The sequence below is a fragment of the Rhinolophus ferrumequinum genome, chromosome 15 (genome assembly GCF_004115265.2).
Source record: "Rhinolophus ferrumequinum isolate MPI-CBG mRhiFer1 chromosome 15, mRhiFer1_v1.p, whole genome shotgun sequence".
In the NCBI taxonomy this organism is placed as follows: Eukaryota; Metazoa; Chordata; class Mammalia; order Chiroptera; family Rhinolophidae; genus Rhinolophus; species Rhinolophus ferrumequinum.
The window spans coordinates 9,890,461-9,915,710 of NC_046298.1; the positions used below are offsets into that span (position 1 = coordinate 9,890,461).

Consider the following 25,250-nt stretch of genomic DNA (forward strand, 5'->3'; position numbering starts at 1 on the left):
GGGGCGGGACGGGTCGTGAGATCACATGACACAGTCTCGGAAAGTTGATTGGCTGTCAGGGAGAGGGCTTGCCACCGAGGAAGGGGCGTTTCCTAGGGGACTGAGGGGCCGGGGCTGTACGAAGCGGGGGTGGGCCCGGCGCGTAATGGCAGCGCCGTGGCCTCGCGTCCATCTTTACCACTCTCTCGGACCTGTCACAAAGGAGTCGCGCCGCCGTCGCAACCCCCTCTCTCGAGTGGTCCCTGGAGCTGGAGAAAGTCAGTGCCGCAGCCCGGCCGCGCTGCTCCGTGAAGCCCCTGGGGACGCGGAGCGGGGGGAAGTCCGAGGGCTGGGGACGTCGGTGAGGGAGGGGAACAGTCGCCCGAGTCTGCGGCGGGGAAACCGGACTGGGGCGGAGGGAGGTTCCTGGTACGGGCCCGGGAGGGGTGGCGGAAACGGCCCGGAGGTTCTCCACCAGGGCCCGCGCTGAAGGCGCCTGAAGAGATTCCTGGAAGAGGGTGTTCCCCTTTTAGAGGGTTCTTGACCGGAGGAGGTTCTTGGGGGTCGCTCTTCTGAGGAGGCCGCGTCTAAAGGGGCCCGGGTGAGAGGCAGGTAGCTCCTGGGAGGCTCCTGATGTTTGGGAGTGCCCACGCGGGTGCCCGGGGTGGAAGGGGTCGATGGGAGGACGCTTTCGGAGGGTTTCCTTTTGTGGAGTTTGAGGTTTAGGTAGCACGGATGGGAAGCGGACCTTCCCCAGGGAACACAAATGCCTCGGGGTCGAGAGATGCCTCAGGAGAGGGGCTGGGAGTTGGGAGCCAGAGTTAGCGGATTCCCTTACTCCGGAGGCCCGTTGTGAAAAATGGGTAAAGGACCTGGGGAGAGGGGATTGCTGGGCTGTTCTGGGAAGAAGAGAGCCCCATCCCTAGGAAAGCCCCGGTGGGGAATATTGAGAGGGTAGCGGGAATAGCAAGACCGTTCTCTCTGGAGACCAACCGGTGTCTTAAGCACAGCATTCAGCTGCTTCTGGGCTTAGTGCAGGTAGGGTGGAGGAAGTCCATCCCACCAACATTCCCTGCGTGACTTTAGATCAGGCCTTTGTCCCGACCTCCTGCCTCAGTTTCCCTGTCTTTGGGGAGGGAGACCAAGGCAGAAATGGTCCACTGAGACTCTGCGGTTCTATACTTTCTGAATGAGGTTCCTCTCCCTGGAGTGTACTTTGAACTTTAAGGGTTGAAAGTGTCTGTTATTGACCGAGTGGAGTCCGGCAGTTGTCCAAGCACCTCACCTACCGTCTACTTGTTTGTAGACAACCGACTTAACCTCCTTAGGTCTCTTCTGTAAAATGATGCATTGTGTGAAAGTACTTTACATACTACGAGCAGTGTGAAAGTAAAGTACTTTCGGGTTACTGTTCAGGAATAAAAGTGAAGGCACTTTCTAAACTGCAAAACAGTATGTAGATGTAATGGATTAACATTAATACAGTAGTGTTGACCACCTATGGAGTGGCCACCTATGGTGACCTATGGTGACCACCTATGGAGACATGTTGTACTGAAAGCTTCAAGGGTCACAGCTTTTTATGTCATTTATTATATAATCTAAACCTATGGTTTCAACCAACCCTTACTTAGATGGGGTGGAGGGATTTCCACTTTTTACTCTCAGTTTTAATTTACTTTGAACTAATGATGGCCCTGGCAGGAGGTGGCAATATAATTTCCTTCAGGAAGTTTTTCCCTGATTGCTGAAATTTTCCTCCAAATGTGATCCCAATAATGTAAACTACCTCCCTTTTCATATATATACACACACACACACAGATAGTGAAGATCTTGCTTCCTCCCTCAGTTGTGGCTTTATAAATGAGACCTCCTTTTTTCCCCCAGGAATATTACGCCTTCCTATAGTAGTCCCAGTCTGCAGATTTTGAGGCCCACTAGCAATTGATTTTAAATTTCTCTTCAACAAGTTTTCGTTTTTTCACCATATATAGAGTGTGCATTTCGTGAGATGACATCTTGCTTTGTAGCTCCCTCTGTGAGGTTATAAGATACTTGTTTTGTTCAGGTGTGACATTTTCCTGATGTTTGGTTAGTGGCATTTGTTAGAGCTGGTTTTCCAAATATTGGGTAACTTGTGATTTTTGAAGTTCTTGTTTTTTGTTTTGTTTTTTTAACAAAAAACTGACTTGTATTTCCTGTTTTTCTAAACTTATATTCCATGGGTCTCTTTTAAAAAAAAAACGCTGTGGTGATTTTGTGAGCTTTCTGATTTCCCAGGATATATGTTGTCCTGACCTACTGCTTATGGTCTTTCTGTGACCTGCTTTTTGCTGTTTTTACAAACCCTTCATTATTTTTATACTCCATGATTATTTTTAAATTATTGATTATAGGAAGTATTCCAGCATACTCTACATGGACTTTTTCTGCTTTGTCAGCAAAATAACTTTTCACTTAGTAAATTGGCCAAGAATCAAGGGGAAATAAAAACTTAGCATGTTGTATAATAGTCTGTTACTCTATAGTGAATAGGGAAAAAAAACAACTCTGAAGTATATTTTGACAAGAGAATAACAAAAAATTGTTTGTGTTCCTGAAGTGCGTTTACAACAGTCTGTTTCAACTCATGAGTCAGTTGTCAATAACTGCCTATACTTTCCCTGATAATGAAGTAATTTGTTATAAAGAAGTGAAACGTCACTCTGCATCCTTTAAAATACAACTCTCTTTGATACTCTAATAGCTATATCGTTTGAGAAATTATTAGGAATTCCTGAGGATGGTAATTACTATTACACCATTTTAAATTGGAGATTTTCTGTGTTGTGGTGGGACAGTCGTGAAGTCGGATGTGATAGTCAGAGTTGCACCACAAATGGGAACCACAGTGGAACCAGTAATCTATTTCAAGAGTGATTTGGGGGTAGTAAACTATCGATTTAGCTTCTCTTCAAATATTTGACATTTTCAAGGCATTTCCCATTGAATTTGGATAGTTTTGTTCCTGTTATTCAAATTAGAAAATTGAAAAACAGAATAGTCAGGAAGTAATGAAGATCAAAACTTGGGCCACAGCTCTTAGGAGGAGACTTTTACAACTTTTAGGAGTACAAAAGAATGAGCATTTTCCTTTGGCTTATCTATTCAATAAGTCTGCTTTTGAAATAGTTTTTTTTTTTTCAACCAACCTATGTGATTAGAAAAAATATGTATTTGTTATATTTTACTCTCAGTGTGCATTCCAAAAGGGAATGCTTGGTGGTTAAATATATAAAAGTATGTTTAACTGTAGACAACTGTGTGATATATACAAGGCTAAATGAAATAAAGTAGTGGGCTCTTAGAGGATATTCCCCTTTCTCCCTTTCTGAGCTTTTGAAAACTAAGAACGCATTTGAAATAGCAAAGAATTGATGCACACCTTAAGAAATGAACCCTGCTCGTAGTTTTCTTACTGCATGAAATTATAGTTTGCGGGCATAATTTCAGGGGTCCTATACCCATCAAATAGAAGTTTTGAAGTACCTTACTTGGTAAGTTTATTTTTACCTTATAGTTTAATGTTTCAGTGTTAGCTTTTTCTTACCCCTTCTACCTTCTGAAGAATTGTGTTTCCTCTCCTGTGCTCCCTTAATACACTGATTCTCAAAGTGTGACTGACTCCTATCCTGCCCCACCTTGTGGGAAGTACAGCAATTTTTTCTGTTCTTATTGTTTCATAGTTAGTTGTTCATACTTACATATGCCTAAAGGCTACTTATTCATAACCTACCAAGTGAATTATTAAGGATTACTAAAACATGGTATTCATAAACCAAAACTAGCATAACATTAGAGTTTACTGTTGTCTTTAATACCTCTGTCTCCCAGGAAGTCTGCCCTGGGAAACTTGGCACCAAAGTAAGCTTCTTACGTAGACGCTGCAGTATTCAGGAAGGGTGCTTATTTGGGATGCATCATCAGTATCATGTCAAGTTGATCTTGATTTTCCATTGTGCTTCCTCTTGTGTTTTGGCTTGTTTTGTTTTTCATTAGAATTACTATTAGCTTCTTTATCAACTTAATTTATGGGCTTCTGGTTAATCTTTCACTATGGTTGGGGATATTTGTACCAACAATATTTTGGCTTATAATTTAAGACCTGACTGAGTTGCAATGCAAATAAGTCCCCCGCACCCCTTTTGCTAATGCTGATAATATATAGTCACCTAAAAACTTGCTCGTACAGAAGTACTGGAATGTTACTAAGTTCCTTTTCCACTGGAAAAATGGTGGAGTGAGAGGTCTCCTCCTGGTGGAGCTCATACGTTATCCACAGGCTTCTCTGGTGCATACTGTATTATGCGTAGGGCACTCAGCGCTTGTCTATTGCTGTCCTTCATCCCTTTGCCAAGAGCATGAGGGACCTTTTTTCATCTTTGCTCAGTGCCTGGCATGTAAGCGTTGAATTCATATTTATTGAATGACACTGTCTCAGTTTTTCAAAGTGATAAATATTTTGGAAACATTTTCTGTTTTTACAAATTTTAGAATAAATTCACTTAAAATAGTTACTGAGTACCTGTTAGATTCTAGGTATCCAATCGAGTGTTTTCAGACCATTTTAAGTAGATCTTATTAAGGAAAGTGTTGCTAGTCATGCTGTTTATACATTTTGCTTGCTTTTCTTAATAGGAACGAGTTTTCTGTAACAGAAATATCCTTATCCTTTAGATTTATGAAATCACGGGTTTAAATAACACATTTCATGTTCTTTAATCTCCTGGGGGGGTGGATCCCAAATAGTATTGAGTATTACATGTGTTTTTTTCCTTACGTAGTATTACAGCCATCATTAGTGCTACCTCAGTTTTCCCTTAGTATTTCCTTTTTGGGTCCAAGGCAAATTTTTCAATCTTTGAGACCAGGCAGGGATTATTTACTTCTCCATTTTTTAAATTATTATTTGCTTCTGGAAATTCCTTACTCTATCACAGCCCTAGATTTTATTTTTAAATACATTTTTTGAATGCTGCAAGGATTTGTCTTTTTTGTACTGTTTCATGTCAGTACTCTAGTCTTGTTTTGCCAGAAGTCTCACCTGACCAGAGATACCACTGCTACAGGGTTAAAAAGCTCTCAGCATTTTAGAGGAAGTTTTTTCCAGATACTCTTTTTCTAACAGTTCAACAAGAAAAATTATCGGTTTTCCCCCTCAAAGATACACGTTTTTAAACCAACCTCCATGCATAAGAGAAGTATTAGAATTATCCAGTGCTTTTCTCAGACAACTTGAAGGTTATAATCCAAGGGATAATAGTACCCTGTGTGACTTAAACCTCAAGTGGCCATTGTCACTGCAGATCATTTTGGATTTCTGGGTGACATGTAAAAATATCAGAGCGACCTTTTCTTTTGGGGGAAAAATGAAGTTCCATCCAAATACCAGATGCTTTAGAGTCTAGAGACAAAAAACACTCCTGTTAAAACGTCTTTAGGTGGTTTCTGTTTCAACTGGCTAGTGTACTCTTGATATATAATACACATTTCTTATCTATTACATTACCAAATAATCAATCTTGTCTTCCAAGTTTTCCACCATTTAAACACAATCTTCAGTTAAAAAAAAAAAATTCTGGTCTTTGGGGTATCCTGCAGGATATTTTAAAAGCAAATATATTTCTAGGTAAAGCTCCCTGTCTTGATAGGGTCTGAGTTACACAGGTGTGTGCATTTGACAAAACTCAGCATATGTGTGCTTAACACTTGTAAAGTGTTTTTTACACACATTTCATTATGTGTGTAACATTTCATTATGTTTTTTACACACATTTCATTATGTGTAAATTTAATCTCTAAAAATGTATTGAAGTTCAGTTAGTAATATGTAGGCTGAATTATTTAGGGGGAAGTACACTGATGCCTGCAATTTACTTTGAAATGCATCAAAAACTTAGGTGGATCAGTGATGAGTAGAGATGGGTAGATGTGTGATAAAGCAAGTATAGTAAAATGTTAATGGCAGAATCCAGGTGGTGGGGGTATGTGGAGTTTTGCTGTATAATTCAATTTTGCCGTGTACTTGAAATTTTTTATAATAAAATGAGGGGGCAGTAAGTATGACGCAAGGAGCTTTCACGTATAATACTCTTAGGAAAAAATCCAAAACATATTCCAATGAGAGAAAATCATTAAATATCCAGTCTATTACATATTGTTACTATTCATGCTGTGTGATTTAGCCTTTGAGGGGTGGGGAGTAGATTGGAAAAAATGCTGCATCCTATAAACTATTTAGGAATGATGAGGTGAAGATGACAGCAATAGTAATTTCATGCCCAAAGTTTAGTTTTTTTTCCTGTGCTCATTCATTTAACCAACTTCTCTTTTCTTGGCAGCATAATCCTGCAATCTTTATAATCAGAGAAAAGAAAGTGTTCTGAATGTCACTGAACTGTATTATGATTGAACGCAAGCAAATATTTGAAGAGATGAATCATTGATTCCTGGACCATTTGTTAGAGAGGATTAGGCCAGTTGGCCAGATGTCTCTTGTGGTGAGCTGTTTATGATGGTAGAGGTCTGTGCTTTGAATACCAGACCTCACTGCTTTAGCATTAAACTTACTGAGAGCCCAAATTTGATTTTTTTTTCCCTCTCAGAGCGCCCTTAAAAAGTATATAAAATGTAAAAATTTAATAATCATTAATGATATCAAAATGGAAGGAATAGTCTTTTTTAAAAAGGAGTCAAAATTAATAATACCACTCTTCAAAGAAATAGATTTGCAAAGGAAATGTTATGCTCTTGCAGCAAAATGGCTATGAACAGTGTGATGATTTATAAAGCATTACCATTGAGGTGGTGAGTAGTTTTTCTACTAAGCTGTGGTATCCAGTGGTATCATTATCATTAATCCAGTTGATAATTGCCACGGCAGTTGTCACAGCCACAGATGTCATAGTTGTGTATATTTAAATTTTGTGACTAGCTTTTCTTTGGTCTCAAAATTGACCATCTAATATTAAGTAGCCTTCAAAGTTAAGGTGAAGTGTATAGGTCCAGTTGATAATTGCCACGGCAGTTGTCACAGCCACAGATGTCATAGTTGTGTATATTTAAATTTTGTGACTAGCTTTTCTTTGGTCTCAAAATTGACCATCTAACATTAAGTAGCCTTCAAAGTTAAGGTGAAGTGTATAGGTATTACAGATTTACATCATCTCTAGTCTTATTCATTTCCTCTTCCATTCAGTCTGTCAACTCTTGGATTGACAGACTTGGATAAGCAGGATACCATCTTGGTTCACTGTGATGCTTCCTAGGGTGGATGTGATGGGAGCTGTTTTATTCATTGTGTTGCTGTGCATACAGTTCCTGTGCACTGTACATACTCACTAATGGATGTAATTGTATTCTAATGGTTATTTTGGCTGACTTCTCCAAAAAACCATGTTCAAAGATAGTCTCAATTCATTTTTCTGGAAAGGGCAATTAATTTGTTTGACCCAGAAGAGTCACCCTTTAGTGTTTCAGTTTGTCTGTTCCGTCAGTAGTAGGTCCTGCCTACACTGCCAGGTTCTTTGTTAGGGTCTATAGCAGAGGGATTCCAGACCTCCCCACCATCAGAATCACCTAGGGAGCTTTTAAGAAAACACTTGCTTGGACCACATCCTAGAAATTCTGATTCTGGCTATTTGGAGTAGAACCAGGAATTTGCATTTTAAGAAGTACCTAAGCGATTCTAATGCCCGTCACCTTTGAGATGATTGAGCTACAGTCCCTTCCAAGGTTCTTTGTCTAACAGGATGAATAAGTAAAAATTATTTCAGTATAGGGTAGATGAATTCTATAAAAGATAAGTTGTTCAGCTGTGTTAGTTCTCTTAAGTCAGTCTTACTCCAGAGCCCCCAGATCCCAGATTATTTAGTTACCCTCTCATTAGCTTCATGCTCAGGCTCGTTTTATAATATCTGGCATTTGGGGATCCAGTTTAAATGTTAGGCACTGTGCCACATGTTTTACAAGTACTATTTCATTTAATCCTCATAGGAGTACTGTGAGGTGTTAAGAACTATTACTATCTCCATGTTTTAAAATGTGTCTATAGTCAGGGCCATTAGAATGCGTAGCTGTAAATACTGCAGGGTTGGGACCAGCGCCCAGTCTGACTGCAAAGCCCGTGTCCTTTGCTGTAGGTGGCCTGTGGCATCCTGTACAAGATCTGTAGGCTGAGTGTTACTGTCTTAAAACAATGATCCTTGGAAAGTGGGCCACATAATGCTTTTTGGAATGAGATAAAGCAAAACTAAAGTGTAACTGTTTACCTTGGTTACCCTGTCTTTTGCCTAATGTATTCACAATTTGTTCTCCGAGTGACAACCATTTCCAGATGAGAAGCTATACATTTTTTAGTGCTGAATAAATCTGAAAGATCATACACTTTGTTAATTTAAGTGCCCTGCCTTTGGCTATAACCCTCAAAAGTACTCTGTATGCTTATTTCAGAAATTTTAAAAAGATAACAGCTCTGATTTTTTCCTTGTGTATTTCTTAGTCTTTCCTTTGAAATGCCTCACAGCTTCTTCCATCTAATTAACCTCTTCTTTACATCATTTTACAGCTAGTCTTTAAAAAAGAAAATCTTTGTTTTTAAAATATTTGAAAACTTTTTATTCTTTTATTTAATTTCCTCCTCTAATAAAAGTTGACATCAATTTCTGGGTCATTTAAGGAAAATGACTTGGAAGAAATTGACCTGAGCTACACCTGATTTCAATTTGGAAATAAGGAAAAAAAAAATCAAACAATTCTTCTCACCTCCAAATTTAGTCAGATTCTTAAAAATACCTGTGGGTACTGGATATCTTCCATTTACTTTGAAACTGTACTAAATGGAAATCTGCATAGATGAATTATTCTACCTTCAATTTATTATAAACCTTAGCAAAACTTTGGGGGGTAGAATAAAGTTTAAGAATTTGAGATCCAACAAATTTCTTTTTAACCCATTGCTTCCCTCACAAGCATTCCCAACACTGCTTCTTGTTAATTTTTCTAAATAGCTTTACATAAAACTGTAACTGTATAGGATTCCTCATTCCTCTTTAAGGCTTGTTTTCTGGGACTTAATTTCACCTTGACATTCTCAAATCCTTGCTAATTATTTTTAGTACCTGATTGGTCTCTCTTCCGCAGGTATGTCTTCTCCAATTTAATGTGTCTGGTTGGATCGAATCTACTATTTGCATATCATGCCCATCCCAGCTTCCATACCGATTGTGGAAAGGCTCAGAGCTTTAGAGAAGCTGGAGGAATTCCCTTCTGCTCTGGTCACATTGATGCCTCATAGCAGTTGGGCTCAGAGAGCACTTCCCCAGGAGATGAAGATTTCCCAAATAAGAGTTCCCTTGTACCAAATCCTGGACCACTCCCTTCTATCCCCAAATAATTATTTGCTTTAGCCACAGATGTTTACAGCAAAGTGGCTGAGAAACACTGATAATCCAGAGTATGGATTTCTTATACAGCCTTGAATAGGATGAGAGAATTACGTACACTGGTTTAGAAACGTGTTAAGGGGAAAAAAGCAAATCACAGGACATATTTAGGGCATCAGTCTAGTTTAAAAAACACAAGGAATGGGCTATGAAGAAAGCCTTTCAGAAAAGAGCAGAAAAGAAGCTTTTACTTTTCTGTGGACATATGCAACATTTAGCTCTTAAAATAAATGTGTATTTTTTATTTTTAAAAAGTAGCAGATAAAAATTTTAAATATAAGACTTCAGGATTTTAAGAAAGTGCGCTAGTGGCAAACCTGCCTGAAAACCTTGGATTCTTTACCTCGTCTCATCTGAATTATCCCAACAGTGCCCTCTCTGTGCACTTTCTGTGAGAAGTTCCAGAGCTTCGCTCCTTAAATGTTGCTTTTGGCCTGTCTCAGAAACCAGCATAATTTATAAGATTGATAGAAATTTATACCAGGGATCCTTTAAAAGAGTTATTTCTGATTTGTCTCCTTTCCTTTTAAGCGTTAAAATCTCTTGGTTATCTGCCCTCTGAAGGGAATTGTACACCCTGGTCTCTGCAGTAATGAGAATGGTATTACGTCAACTCTTCGCTGGTTTAGAATGTATTCTCTTTTAAAAAGCTATTTCCAGCTGAGTCCTTGCATCATGCTCCTACCTATACTTTAGTCACATCCTTTTAAGTACAACCTCCAAATTTTGAAGGCAACCTGACTGTTTAGGGGGAACCAAGAACATTTGTGTTTTAGTTGCCTCAGCCATTGCTGTTTTGATGTCTGTCTGGAGGTAGATGTCTGTTTCCTCTCCTCTCTCCTGTCATCCTATCCCCTCCCCTCCTCTGTCTCTCCCCCTCTCTATATAGATTAGATCAGATTAGATATATGTAAAGACTTGTTATCCATCTCTCTCTTTTTCTTCAGTTTCCCCCCAATGGGCAGTAGTTAAACTAGGCACATATTTAAAAGAATTTGCTGTACATCTGTCCACAATTATGGAAGTAATTTTTCTCTTCCAATCCCACCGAATTATACATTTTATTTATGTCTATTCCTAAACCACTTCTCAATAAAGAAGGATTGAATTGTAAACAGCCAAATGTTGGGTGGAGACTATACACTAGTCTCTATTCCTTATATGTCCATTTGCATCCTTATGGGTCCTAATTTCCAGGTCTCAACATGATTTTTTCCTTTTTGCTACCTGTCCCATGTTAGTCTCCTTCCAAATCTTCACTTCTTTCTAGACCTAACCAGATTTTCTCAGCTTAATGAAGAGCTGGTTCTATCATTAGGTTTTTTTACGATAAACATACTGTGTGGGCTGAGAATGTCACTCCATGGATTTTTGGAGGGCAGAGACTGTGCCTTTTTCTCTCAGTGCCAGGGTGGTTCCTGACACAAGGTGCTTAGTCAGTATTGTTAGACAAAGATAGTTGGTGTAGCCTTATTAACTGTGTAACAAACATGTTGTACAACAAACTGGTCATTATGAAAATGTAACCTTGTGATATATATTTGCCTTCCCAAAACAGTCTTGCTTACATAACAGAAAAACTTGGTTAAGTATTTGTATGATTTCTGTAAATTCTCAGGAGAGCCTCCAATGGGAAATCTCTGCAGTTTGGATAATTTAAGTGGAACGCTCTATCCTTTTTATTCTTCTTGATCTCAAATGGGTACTGTCACATTTGTATCATAACTTTTTTTAACAACAAACATCTGTAATTAGATATTTTATTTGAAACATTAAATTTTCTCACACATGTAAATTAAGAAAGGAGGCAATTCATTTTTTTATCCACAAAAGGAACCCTTGAAACAACTGCACACATTCTTCTAATGTACTTCTGTATAGATAGAACCACACATACTTTTTTAAAGAAATCAATGGCAACTCCTGTGGTTTACAAGAATATAGCTTATCAGTCAACTTTGTAATATGATATAAAGGAATTGTTGATTGTTAATTCTCTTATGCAGAGATATTTCTTTGTCAGAAACCTATAAAAAAATAACCTGAGATGATTCTTCACTGTAGTCCTAATGTCTATAAAATCAAAGTCGGGAAGTTTGAGTAATTAAGTGACCAAAAATCTTTGATTCATTTTCCTTTTCTTTTTCTTTCAGAACTGCTGCTGGATGACCAGGATTCCCTGTAATTGATAATGTTGGAGATCAACTCGGCAGTTGTTTTCAGCTTTCAGTTGTTAAAAACAAATAGGATGCAAGTTCCCCAACTCCAGATTATGAAAACAGTACTTGGAAAACAGAAAACTATCTAAATGATTGTCTTTGGTTGGGCCGTGTTCCTAGCAAGCAGAAGCCTCGGCCAGGGTCTGCTGTTGACTCTTGAGCACATAGCCCACTTCCTGGGCACTAGAGGTGCCCCTGCTGCCATGGGGAATTCTTGCATCTGCCGAGATGACCGTGGGGCAGAAGATAGTGTGGACGCCCAGCAGCAACAGGCCGAGAACAATGCAGTACCCACTGCTGACATGAGAAGCCAACCCCGGGACCCTGTCCGGCCCCCAAGGAGGGGCCGAGGACCACATGAGCCACGGAGGAAAAAGCAAAATGTAGACGGGCTAGTGCTGGACACACTGGCAGTCATACGGACTCTTGTAGATAAGTAAGTATTTGCCTCCCCGTCACCTCCTCGGTAATGAAAAGCCTTCTGCCAGGAACCATAACTGTTGGATTCCTGCAGTTTATAGGGTTTATTCGCCAAGCCTTTTGCTCATAGGGTAAGGGAGAATATTTTATTTCTTCTCTGATGGCAGAGGAAATTATAAGGTTTGATGTTTTTACTTGCTAACATCTGCTCCTGTCTGGAAATGTCTAAACATCGCCGAGGCAGAAAACACTAATTAAATCTGTGGTCTTGATTAGGAACTGCGAAGACCGTTGAGTGAGTTTCTGTTGCAGGCTACAATAGGAAAGGTTTCACGAAGACTCCCTCTTCTATTGCTTGCCTACATGCTCCACTGACCGGAGATTCAAGATGAGTTATTGTACCAAGAGCATGGCTGCAAGCCGCTGCTGTGGCAACATGAGAGCATAGAGGAGAGTTTTCATCTTCCTCTCTTTTTTATCTCCCTTATTTGGCCCTCTTAGGTCCATTTGGGAAACTTGTAAATTGAAACTGCATGACACACCTGTACCTGCTTTGTTTTTTCCCCTGCTATGTTTAACTTTTAAATACAAAACCCCAGATTGAATAACAGTGAAATTAAAGGGCATTGTTCAAACTGAAAAAATATTTTAACTGTATAATTCAGTAGTTAGGAATAAAAGTTTTAGAACCATGATGAACCAGGGTTCAAATTCTGGCCCAGCCCCATAACTAGCTACATGACACTGAGTAAGTTACTTCTGCAAGCCTCCGATTCCTTATTTATGGTAGGGGAATCATACTTTTCTTACAGAGATTACCATGTTATATATATAAAGCATCTAGTATAGTGCTTTGTGCATGACAATTGCTCAATAGATGACAGAAGTTTTTTATAAGTTATATCTGTGTTCTTTTTGCCTCGGGGTCTGCTAATAAATTTAAGTATCTAAAAATTTGATAATCACATTTATAAAAACCCAGTTTTGTTTAGTTCCTCAAAAATTATAGCATAAAGCAATGTGCGTATTATTCTGAGGTGACTTTTTTTCCCTCATAAAAATAAACTTGTTTTGCACATCTTTCTGTCTGCTGTAGAACATGCTGGGGAAAAGTGGTTCTTACAAATATTCTCCATAACCAGTTCAGAAACACTTTCCTAAGTTTATTAAAACCAGCCTTTGAAGTAGTTCTGGTATCTGAATTAATGTAATATTCATATGTTTGTCGGAAATACCTATTGAATATAAATTCATGCCATTTATATCCCCTAAAGTCAAGCAAGGGGATGGAAGCTGTTGTATAAAGCTTCTTCATGGTGACATTTAAAACGTACTGTAAAATTGTGATGAACAGTTGTCCTTCCCAAATAAGGAAGTATACCACAAACAATGTTATTTAAGAAGCCTATTGGAAAAACAGGTACTGAATAGACTTTGCCACATTTTTTAAAAAGTGATTCAGAGAGTATGGCAACAAGGTAGAGGCTTTATTTCCAAGCTTCAGGAAAATACTACAGATTACAAGTGAACTTGTCAATAAAGCACATGATTCATTTATGCGAGGCAAGTGGTGTACATTTGAATAATGGGATCGCTTTTACCTTAAATCTGTTGGTACTGAATGATAACTCTTCTGAGAATGGAAAAATAAGGCAGGTGTAGAGCAAATGTGACGGGACATAATGGAGAATATAATGGCTACACAGCGTTCAGACAGTTTATAAACATAGTTACATAGCTTATTTTTAGAAAGTACTAAAGAAGAAGAATTTCATAACCTATAGAATTTATAAGCTGTTAAAACTAAGCATGAAAGATAGATGGGCTTAGTAAGAATATACCTAAAAGGATGTATGCATTTAGAAGATGATCTGTGTTTATTGTTCTCTTCTCTCTACTTGTTACTTAGGGAAGAATGATGTTGATCTGACAGAAGAGCACAGTTCTAATGTCATAGTGAGAGAGTTGCTATGGAAAATACACTAATTTTAAAATCATTTTGAAGTTCTATTATTTTAATTTTGGGGTAGTGACTTTATCTTCAGATTGTTTATGATATTAATGTTAATTACTCTCATGTACTATAGAACTTCAATTTGCAGGCTCCTCTTAAAGGAAATTTTTTTCCGTGTGTGTGTGTGTGTGTGTGTGTGTGTGTGTTCTCTCTGTCTCTCTGTGTCATTCATATTTTCTCTCTCTCTCTTCCTATTTGATCTGTCACTATCACTTTTGTTGTTGTCTCCATCTGGGTCCCAGGGACCTTCATTCTATGACTGAACCTAGAATTGATGATTCTGAGTTCCCATCCCACTGTAAGAAGCCCAGGTCTTGCATGGCTTTCTCTGCCTATTTTTGTCACTAGAGACTTAAACAGCTTTATACCAGTTGTAGCTCGGATTATCATTCATAACTGTTTCAGCTCCTTTTACGGAGAAGGGAACGCTGTCCAGGCTTCTCCATCCTTTTCACAAGTGGGGTTTTGGTCCTAATTACCTACCTGGCAGGCATAGAGCTCCTGGTCACCTCTGTCTAGTTCCTGGTCCACAGCCTGGTAGTCCTATGGCTTTAGCTCCTGCTGCCTCCCACCAGAAATTTCTGCTCCATTTTTGTTCTACAAAGAAGATTATTTTGTTTTTTTTTCAGTGTGGGGATGTGTTTGTCCTTTAAGTGCATCTGCGTAGAATTGAGGTGCTTATATTCCATATTGGTTGCTGACCCTGTCATACTTTTATTATTTTTCCCTTCTTCCCTAATTCCATTATCCTCGTTACACCCACCTCCAAATATCAGTGGGTAAACCAGTCTAGTAAAGTTATGTTCTTCCAATCTGCCTGCCATATGCTTGTTTATGTCTGTATAGCAAGTTTATATATAGTGTTTTTTGTGATATTTTAAAAATTTACATAACTGATACAGTTATATAAATCTCATTGTTTTTTACTTCTCTCAGCTTTATGTTTGAGACCTATATTGCTGTTTATAAAACTACAACTGCTTCTGACTGCTACAAAGTATTCCTTTGTATGCTTGAAGGTACTATGTTTTGTTATCCTATAATCTGCTGACGGTCACTTAGATTACTTCCAAATTTTTGTTCCTACAAATAACACTGCAGCAAATAGCCTTATATGTATCTATTACCTGTGTCATAGTTTCTCTAGCATTGTTGAGTATATGCATACATAATTTCCTTATTGCCAGATTGCTCTCCAGAAATGTTTGTATCTGGCTGTTAAAGTATTTAAAACAATTGTTTTTAAATAAGAATTTTCACTATTATAAAAGGACACAGGATGTGTAAAACCAGTACCTAATGAGTATCTGAAATGAATTTAGCAATTCCCCTATCAGAAGGTTATTCTGCGGATTAAATGATTGAAGAAAATAGTTTTTATGGTTTTTTTTTTCATAGTGAAAGTGAGAGCCACAATGTGTATGTAAATAGTAAGTGGTGAATGTATTCCTTAAGTAATTAGATTTAGCATTGTTTGATGGAAAATATTTTATTGTTTATTGAAGTTTTCCTAAAGCACCTAGGATTCCTGGTATCACAGTTTGAACACCCACGGAACTAAGGTGCCTTTTTATAGATCAGTGTCTAGAATATTAAATAGCTCCTTGATTAAGTTTGGTTTCTTTTTCTTCTCATACCCTTTTTTGAAGTTTAAGTATAAAATGATATTTCCCAGCAGAACACTTAAAAATGAAGATGTTTACGTAGAGCCTTGTTTCTGTAAGTCCTCAGTTGGGATTGTTATCTCCCTTCCTGGCATTCCTTTGAGGTAAGTATGAGGAAGATGATATTGACCTCTCTGGTTTGTCTAGTTGGCATTGGGCCTCTAGTGGTAATGCTGAAAGTAGGCTCTGATCTCTGGTTTTAGTCCTGTGCTTCCACCTCACGCCACATGGCAGTCCTTTCGTGTGCCCTTCTGCTCATTTTATTTGTAGGCTATCATAGGCAATGACCTTTGAAATGAGCACATGTGATGTGCATTTGTCCTTACAGATTACAGCTCTGGCTGTCAGCTCTGGCTGTCTTCTTCCATCTCTTTCTCTACATTATATTCATCTATGTTCGTTTCTTATTTCTCTTTCTAGCCCCATAATTCCGGTGTGAACTTTTATTTGAAATTGTCATTTCCTATTCAAGTTTGATGTCTTGAATGTTTGTTTTTCAGTGATCAGGAACCTCCCTATTCAATGATTACATTGCACGAAATGGCAGAAACAGGTATTTTTAAAGTTTTTTTTAATACTTCCTAATGAATTAATGATTATGAAGAAATGTGGCCACGTTTTTTTGAAATAAAAGTTTCCAAAACTATTGAACACACAAGACAAAAACAAGTTCCCTTAGTGTATAGAAATTTTCCTATACAAGGGTAATAATTAATAAGCACTGTATATTGCATCCTGAATATGTAGCTTCACCTCTCAATAGTAGTTTTACCTCACTGAAGTTATTATAAGACAAATTTTTTGGCATTGACAGATCTTTGACCATAGCTCTTCTAGAATGGGAAAGATAATTTCTTGTCCCTCAGTTTCCTAAGTGTCATTTTGAAAATAGAGCTAACTGCTTCAGATACTTAATCTTCTCAGTTAACTCCTATGCCATAAACAAAATGTTAAAAACTATTGTAAACATATTTTGAGAACACAGGACCCTGGCTTGAATTTTCTTCAAATAAAGATGTCCAGAAATCACCAGATTCCTGTAAGTTAGGATTCTCTGACTCTGTCATGATGACTAGCAATTGACTGTGTCCATGGCAAATATTAGCTGCTTAAAAGCTACAGGATGAAGGCCCAAACTGTTTCTATTTTAATGTAAAGTCATCTTGTCTTATAAGTTATGTATCTTCACATTTTTTAAATAGTAGTTCCATCGTATAATCTTCTTGGTTTGCTCTTAGATGAAGGATGGTTGGACGTTGTCCAGTCTTTAATTAGAGTAATTCCATTGGAAGATCCTTTGGGACCAGCTGTTATAACATTGCTACTAGATGAATGTCCCTTGCCCACTAAGGTAAGTTATCATTTATGAAACTGTCATCTGATACTTAAACACAGGATGAATGACCACAAAAAACATTTGATATAATGCATTTCTTCTTCATGCATTTGGGGTTTGTTTTATTCAATATTAACTTCATTATGTAAACTTGTTTTTTATTACTAATGAAGTGCTACATCCTCTTATCAATAGCTTACTATAAAGCTTTAGTTTAAAATGTTAAAAATGGAAGCATTTATATCTGAAATGCAATCTTTGTTTGGAAACTAGAAGAGAATGTTCAGTTGCTGAGTGGATTTTCTTACGTTTCTCTAAACAATTTCCTTGTAACAACATTTTAAAACATTTTCTATTAAGAGAAAAAACTATTAGGCTGAAAGCACTTTTGAGTCTTACTCAAACATTAAAGATTAGTATAACTTTGATTATCCCTCACATAGAACAAAAGTATCAATCTTTTCATTGCTTTATTCCATATGTTCTATGGAATCTGTTTTTTTAAATTTTGCATTCTGGCATCTTTCATTGGTTTAAGCCTCAGACAGTTAGGCCCAACATGGAAAAACATGGACAGAAAGGAAAAAAATTTTTGGCTTGGTTACTGACGAATTGACCTTTGCCAAGGCCTGTGAGAGGTTTCTGTTATAATTTGCCTCAAAACTCTGGTGAGATTTGTTCTTGCTTGGTTAAAAAAACTTTTTAAAGTAATTTTAAACATCACTAGGCCCTACTGTTATAAATTATAGTGGCATTTGGGTAGATTTAGTCTACCCAAATGAATAATGATTTAGTGATTCAAAACTATATAGTACATGTTTGACACAACTGGTGCATTTTCAATGAAATGGAATCTAGCAATTCATGTAAGAAAACTTTCAGGTTGATCAAATAATAGTTCCCAGTAATAATAGTGTTATTGAGTATATTATATCATTTTTGTATGGTTATTCTGAGATAATTTAACACCTGGTTATGTCTTTTGTCTAAAAGAGTTACTTTGGGGGACAAAAACCTAAGTAGTGTATTTATCAACTACACTTATTCATTTTTGTTTTTAGGATGCACTCCAGAAATTGACAGAAATTCTCAATTTAAATGGCGAAGTAGCTTGCCAGGACTCAGGTCATCCTGCCAAACACAGGAACACATCTGCTGTCCTAGGCTGCTTGGCCGAGAAGCTAGCAGGTAACTCTGGGAAGCTCCACCAAGGGAAGACCTTAAGTTGTTTGACATTAAGGGGAAGGTTGCACTACAGGTCTTTGATCAGACCTGCTGTACTGGAGAGAAGTGTCTCAAAAAAAGGAACAGGGATAACTGGGGAAAAAATTACTCAGAGGCCACAGAGGGAATCTAATTTAGCGTTGAGGATATTTAGTGGGAAATTTAAAAGAAAAAGTTTTACTTTGCTTTAAAATTAAGAATAGGAGAAAAGGCTAAACTCAGTATAACAAATAAAGATTATTTATGTACGTGTATGTATACAATGTACAAATACACACACACTTTCTAAAATTTAGCTAGGTAATGGAGATGCACAGGGTAGGGGAAGAGGAAAAGGAACTTTAAATTGGAGCAATTCCTGAGAAGCAGCAGATACTTGTTTATGAATATTTTAGGAAAGTTAATGTTAAAGTACAGGTGAATAATTCAGCTAGTTATATGATGTATGGTAGACGAAACAATGGATTAGAAATCAGAACACATGGGTGCTGGTCCCGACTCCGCCTTGTGCTCCCCAAGTGTCCTGGAGTAAGTCATTTCACTTGGGGGCTCAGTTGCTTAACTGTGAAATGGGGACAGTACTATTCCCTGCCTCAGAGCAGAAGGCTTGAATAAGATAATATGCGGGAGAATACTATGTAAAAGAGTTCTACCAAAATAATTTTATTATTAGTTACTGATTCAAAATAATATGGCATATTTAATTATATCCAGTGTTTGTTGTATTCGTCTAGGTCCTGCAAGTATAGGTTTACTTAGCCCAGGAATACTGGAATATTTGCTACAGTGTCTGGTAAGTGAGACATCAAAGCTAGTTATTTTTAGTCATCAAGAATTGTGCATTTTTCTCAAATTGCCAGCTTAGCCACTGGCACAGAGAATGGAATCAGTTCTAAGTTTTATTTGCAGGTGTTTCCTGACTGTTTATTCCCTCCTATGTTTAAAAAAAAAAAAAAAGTGAGGGTGGGATAGGAATTTATTACAAGCAAAAACAGCTGAGTTGGTCTGGTTTTAAATTTAGTTATAAGATAGCCGCTATGATTGGCTTTTGTGTGTGTGTCCTTAGAGTCTGCCAAATGGTAGGCAGTAAGGACCTCCCCAGTGGAAACAAAATTACATGGCATTCCAAGCCAGGAAACCCTCAGGTCAGATTCCCATTGTTTATAAATCTCTGCTCCTCTTTCCCTCCTCCTTCACTACTGCTCTTAAAACTGTTGCTGAGGATTTATTTGATATATTGTCTGCGAAGCTTGTGGTTTGCTGCAGCTGTGCTGTCAGATGTCTCACACTGCTAGACTGCAGTCTTGACTGGTCTGTATTTTTTAAAGTTATTTTTGCAGGCCTAGTGATCATTGGCCTTTTTCAAAGTCTGAAAGACCTTATTTTTCAGTGCCTGTATGAGATGTACTTACTTAACACAGTATTTAACAGATGTAAAATACTTAACACTATGTTACAAAGCACTCTGGGGATACAGAAGTAATATAGCAGTCCTTTGACGTCAAGAAGTTTCCAGGTTAGTTGAGGGAACAAAACCACTCAGACAAGACGATAAGCCTCCATTTATGACAGGATATAATCAAGGGCAAAATCACTTCTTTCGGACTGAGTGCCATAAGAGTTCTGAGAAGGTGATTGAGAGATGGGAGATCTAGGTGGTGAGAGCTGGGACAGGCTCGGGAGACAGGCTTCTGATGAAGGTGGACCCTCAGGTGGGTCGCACCATATGGTTAGGGTTTGATTGTGCACAGGGGAGGAAAAATGGGTTTCTTGGCTAAGGGCACATGACCAGCAGAAGCTCAGAGGTAGACAGAACTATATTCCTGGCATATTACAGAGAATTGTCTGGTCAGAAGATAGTGAACAGAGATAGGAAGACATAGACTGAATAGCCAGGCAGGGAAGGCTCAGGGCCTGAAAAGTCAGACAGTGGGATTGAGAATGGACATAGCAGGAAGCAGGGTGCTGAACAGGCTTGGCAGCAGGGGAACATGATGTTTAGATGAGCTTTGCAGAACCTACTTGGGCTCCAGGGAAGTGAGTGGAATCATCTGATGTTCTAGAGCTTCTTTGCAGACTCTTAACCTAGCTGTGTGAAAGGATGGCTGTGAGATGTGATGTTAAGCCAATAGGTCTTTCTTTAAATATAAACATGTGGCATGAACTTAAATGTAACTGAAAGAGCTTATTTGTTGCTCTCTCCCATCTACCATCAGCATTTATGGAATTCCTTTCAGAGAACAGATTGAAAACTAAGCCGTTAGTTGTTAATTTCATTATTATTTAGGAACATGACAGTGATGAATGGTTCCTTTTAGTGTTGTGAATAGAAAGTCATTTTTTGCTACAATTCTAGGTTTCTGTTTGGCTTGCTTAAACAAATGTAAGAATCAGCTTTATTTTATTTAACAAGACCCTAATATAAATGTTACTAAGTAAAACAATAGTGCATTTAACAAGATACTGTTGAAATTTCCGTATCTATAAATGAGCCCAGTAACCCGGTTCTTCATTATTAACAATATTAGCAAATGGATATTCGAGGACGTGAATGAGTACAACTTTTCTGACTGCTCCAACAAAAATCTACCACAGACTGGGTAAGACGAGGAAGTTGATAACTTGCCGCCTCTGCAGGGAAATGATGTTTTTGTTTTTGTTTTTTTATCTTTTGTTGTCTTTCAGAAGTTACAGTCCCACCCCACAGTCATGCTTTTTGCACTTATCGCACTGGAAAAGTTTGCACAGACAAGTAGGTATAGTGACTTCTTGCACTAATGATCTTACATATCGGTTGTACCTATCTGTTGTTAAAAATCTTACTTTTCTTAGTTACTGGATGAGTTGATGCTTTGAACCCCATCAAACATGTATGCATTCTGTTTTTGTCTGTGTAGACACCTCAAGGCCAGTGAGATGTAACAGGGACATAGGCAAGCGTTTTCTCACCTAAGAATCAAAACTTGGTGACTATGATTTTAGTGATGAGGTTGTTACTTTCTAGAAAATATCAGAGCTCTTGGGCTATGTCATTACTCTAGTTTCCAAGTTCTCTGATTGCCTCTTCTCACTCACGTCCCCACCACTAATTTGCCCAGTAAATCATCTTACTCTTTCATGGTTAATTCAAGGTTCATGTCTTTCCAAACAGGTGAAAATAAATTGACTATCTCTGAATCCAGTATTAGTGACCGGCTTGTCACATTGGAGTCCTGGGCTGATGATCACGATTATCTGAAACGCCAAGTTGGTTTCTGTGCCCAGTGGAGCTTAGACAATCTCTGTGAGTAGGAAATGTCCTTCATTAAATGCCTGTTTCCATTCCCAAACCCATTTCTTATATAGGTTCACTGGTCTTCAATTTGTAAGAGTGAGTGTGAGTCTTTCCTTGTGAGATCTTCTACTGGTAGGTTGGCTGTATTCTAGCAGAAAAGCATCGTAGGGACCCTGCAAACAAGAACTATATGAAATGCTTCTAATTCCAGCACTCTCCTATTCAAAAACTTTTGCTGGTTTCTTGTTTCCTGCTGCATCAAAGCTGTTAATCAGATGGCACTGTCTAATCAACTGTTCCCCATGCAAACTGTCCTACAAGCAGGTCCCAGTCATTCCTACCTCTGGGCCTGTGCCCCTCATTTGGAATTCCCTCTCTCTACTCTTCTCCCTGTTTCAGCTTTGTGCTTCAAAACCTAAGTCATATCTTGCCTACACAACGAGGGTTGCTCCTGACTTTTCTCTTTTTCTCCTCTAAGGACTTCTAGAACTAAAATTATACTGTAGCCTCCCTCCCCATCCAAGTTAGCACTGTATTAAAGCACAGTTGGACGTGTGACCCCCTGCTCCTGCCGCGGTTGGGGAGTGCTTAGTGCACAGCCTGTGTAGTGCCAGGTAAAGAATCATTCTGAAAAAGTACAATTCAGATTTGTTGCATGCAAAATACAGGCAGACCTCTTTTACTGCGCTGTGCTTTGTTGTGCCTCGCAGATACTGCATTTTTAAATACAAATTGAAGGTAAGACCCTCTACCAGCAAAAAGATTATGACTCACTGAAGACTCAGATGATGGTTAGCATTTTTTAGCAATAAAGTATTTTTTAATTAAGGTATGCACATTGTTTTTTTAGACACACTACTATTGTCCACTTAAGAGACTACAATGTGGTGTAAACATAACTTTTAAATGTACTGGAAAACCAAAAAAATTCACATGACTCAGTTTATTGTAGCATTGGCTTTATTGCGGTGGTCTGCAACCAAACACGCACTATCTCTGAAGTGTGCTGTAATGGATACAAGGAACGAAAGCATAAACGTAGCAGGGCTGCCTTTCCTAGCTTTGTTTGATTAATCTTCATATGGTAGTGGAGCAGGAAGCCAAGGTTATCCATCGACCAATTCCGCCATCTACGAGCACTTCTGCTTCTTGATGAGAATGGCAGCTAGCCATAATACTAGCTTTTCCCCCACAACAGCCTGCCTTAGAACCATGACCACTTTTCCTTTTGCAGTTTTGAAAGAAGGCAGGCAGCTGACCTATGAGAAAGTGGACTTGAATAGCATTAGGGCCATGCTGAATAGCAACGATGTCAGCGAGTACCTGAAGATCTCGCCTCATGGCTTGGAGGTAAAGCTTCTGCAGATGGACCATTCGGCGGGGAAACCCTTGTTCTTATTCTCATGCCCTGCTTCTGAACAAAAGCAATTTCTTGCAGAGTCGGTGAAAGTTTATTCATTCTCTAAGCATGGTTAGAAGTGGGAGAGAGGGTATTCAGGATATTATTTACTCCTTTATATCCCACATAGTGCTGTACATATAGGAAGCACTATAATATTTATTAACTGGTTTAAATATGTCTGTTTTTAATCTCTGCTGTTTTATTCAGCTAAAGGTATAGACTAGTGTTTCTAAAAGCGGCTCTTCCTTTTTTTAAACCCCTCATAGCCAGCTATATTCAGTCTAGTGCTCTCCCTTCCCATGTATGTTGGAAATGCTGCTGGTTTTGTAGTGCAGGTTGATGAGAGAGCTGCTTACGTACAGGAAGGTACTGTAAGGCACCAGACATCAAGATCAAAGAGCTGTTTGAAGAATGACTGCGAAAAGCTCTTTGATCTTACATATTGCCAAATGCTTCATGTAGTTTTCTGCTTTCAATTATTTTTACGTACTGCGTCTTATACCCTTCAATATCCTTCTCTCCCTCCACCGTAACAAGTACAGGTTAAGGCAATGTTTATGCATTTGTAAAAGATTGTACTATGAGAGCAAAGCTCTGTAAATCAGTATTTAAAAGTGAAGCCAGTAGTCTTCACTAATTCTCACTGCAGCCATCCTTAAAGTCTTCCAATCCTATTAAAACTCCCTGGAAATAAAACTGTAAAATGGAGTGCGCTTCATTCAGTTTTGCACTTCTTGTCACAGAGGGAGCACAGAGAAGGAAACAGTAGTCCATCAGAAGCTTTTAACAAGGAAAAATACAGTGAACCTTCTGGGCAGTCAGTTATCCTTGATGGTCTTCAGGCATTAATGGTGGACTGTCATGCTGTTTGGTTTTGCCAGGCTCGCTGTGATGCCTCTTCTTTTGAAAGTGTGCGTTGCACCTTTTGTGTGGATGCTGGAGTGTGGTACTACGAGGTGACAGTGGTCACTTCTGGCGTCATGCAGATTGGCTGGGCCACACGAGACAGCAAATTTCTCAATCATGTGAGTACCCTGGAGAACTGTGCCAGTCGAGGCAGCAGCAGTTTTTTGGCGAGTGGGTGGAGGATACTTACATATTTTTGAGATAGGTTTGCACAATAGCCATTTCTTGGGCTGAACCACATGGTGCCAAATCCCTAACAGTGGCTTGCTAAACTGATTCAGAAATAGGAAAACACAAGTGAAATTAAGTGCCCCTCAGCCTTTTTTTCCTCAGGTTTTAAGTTCACGTTAATTTTCTACCTGGAGGTTGGATGTGTCCTTTATCTTTGTAGGTTCTCCTCTGGCCCCACACACATTTTTGGCTCAGTTTTTATATTGGGACCAGTGATCATTTTCACCTTGCGTTTAAGCTTTAAGAATGTTGTAGCAATTCTCTTCCTTTCATTAAATATGAAATGTTGTCTTCTCTTACTTGATCTTTACCTTGTAATTAATAGGCACATTTGTTTTCCATATCTAGTATTTATCTTTTGTTATAGAAAGCGGTAATATAGAAGGGAAGATAAATCCATTAGAGGAAGTAGGACTGGGCTACCACTCCCTGAGTGGGAGAGAGGTTGGAGCTCCTCCCTTTCCTATAGATGTTGATTTCTTGCACTTCATACCCATCTTACGCCCAGCCCAGTTGGCTTGCTTCTGCTATTCAAATTATAAGCTGTTTGGAATTAATCCAGCTTTGCAGGACTATTTTGTGGACATATGATTTATTTTTAAGCTGGGGAAAGCCCCTTGGATTATTTTGTTAACCTAAATAAGTCTCCCATCCCATATGGAAGGTCCCGGGATGGGTTTTAGAAGTGATCCAACAAAATCAAACTAAACTTGCCTGCCATAGCATAGTTTCTAAAGAGCCCTTTCAGAAAGGCTGTACGGCATCCCAGAATTTTTCACGGCATTTTACTAAACTCCTTGGTGAAGAGAGACAGATTGCAGGAAGAGGGCCAGTGGAGAGGACAGGTCTGGATTCTTGTCCATGGTGGAAAACTCAACCCCAGTCTGCTGTTGCTTTTGTTGGGAACCTTCCCTGACATAGGGCCTCCTAGTCAACCGGGCCTCAATCAAAACCTGGAAGTAGCAGGTCTGGAGAACAATGCCAGTTAGTCTCTTAGTGCCCAACTTGGGCCCTGATTTAAAGCAATTACACTGACCGCCTGCCCCAAATGATGTCCCAAAGATAATTTTTTAGGTCTTAAAAAAAAAAAAAAAAAC

At 38.7% G+C, this 25,250-nt stretch overlaps 1 protein-coding gene across 4 annotated transcripts in view; it reads left to right on the top strand.

Moving 5' to 3' along the window:
* Nucleotides 1–111: 111 nt before the first annotated feature.
* The window catches only part of RSPRY1 (ring finger and SPRY domain containing 1), a 40,991-nt gene continuing 15,852 nt past the window's right edge, over nucleotides 112–25,250 (top strand). Inside the window, exons 1-11 of one of the 4 annotated variants that reach the window (XM_033128601.1) lie at nucleotides 112–257; nucleotides 6,362–6,520; nucleotides 11,617–12,118; nucleotides 16,281–16,333; nucleotides 17,019–17,131; nucleotides 18,178–18,304; nucleotides 19,075–19,133; nucleotides 21,026–21,092; nucleotides 21,492–21,623; nucleotides 22,849–22,964; nucleotides 23,898–24,041. In XM_033128601.1, coding sequence (XP_032984492.1) covers nucleotides 11,772–12,118; nucleotides 16,281–16,333; nucleotides 17,019–17,131; nucleotides 18,178–18,304; nucleotides 19,075–19,133; nucleotides 21,026–21,092; nucleotides 21,492–21,623; nucleotides 22,849–22,964; nucleotides 23,898–24,041 — 1,158 coding nt within the window. In that variant the 5' untranslated portion in view covers nucleotides 112–257; nucleotides 6,362–6,520; nucleotides 11,617–11,771. Of the gene's footprint in view, nucleotides 341–6,361; nucleotides 6,521–11,616; nucleotides 12,119–16,280; nucleotides 16,334–17,018; nucleotides 17,132–18,177; nucleotides 18,305–19,074; nucleotides 19,134–21,025; nucleotides 21,093–21,491; nucleotides 21,624–22,848; nucleotides 22,965–23,897; nucleotides 24,042–25,250 lie in introns of all 4 variants that reach the window. The other 3 variants (XM_033128602.1, XM_033128603.1, XM_033128600.1) reach the window with 3 other exon arrangements.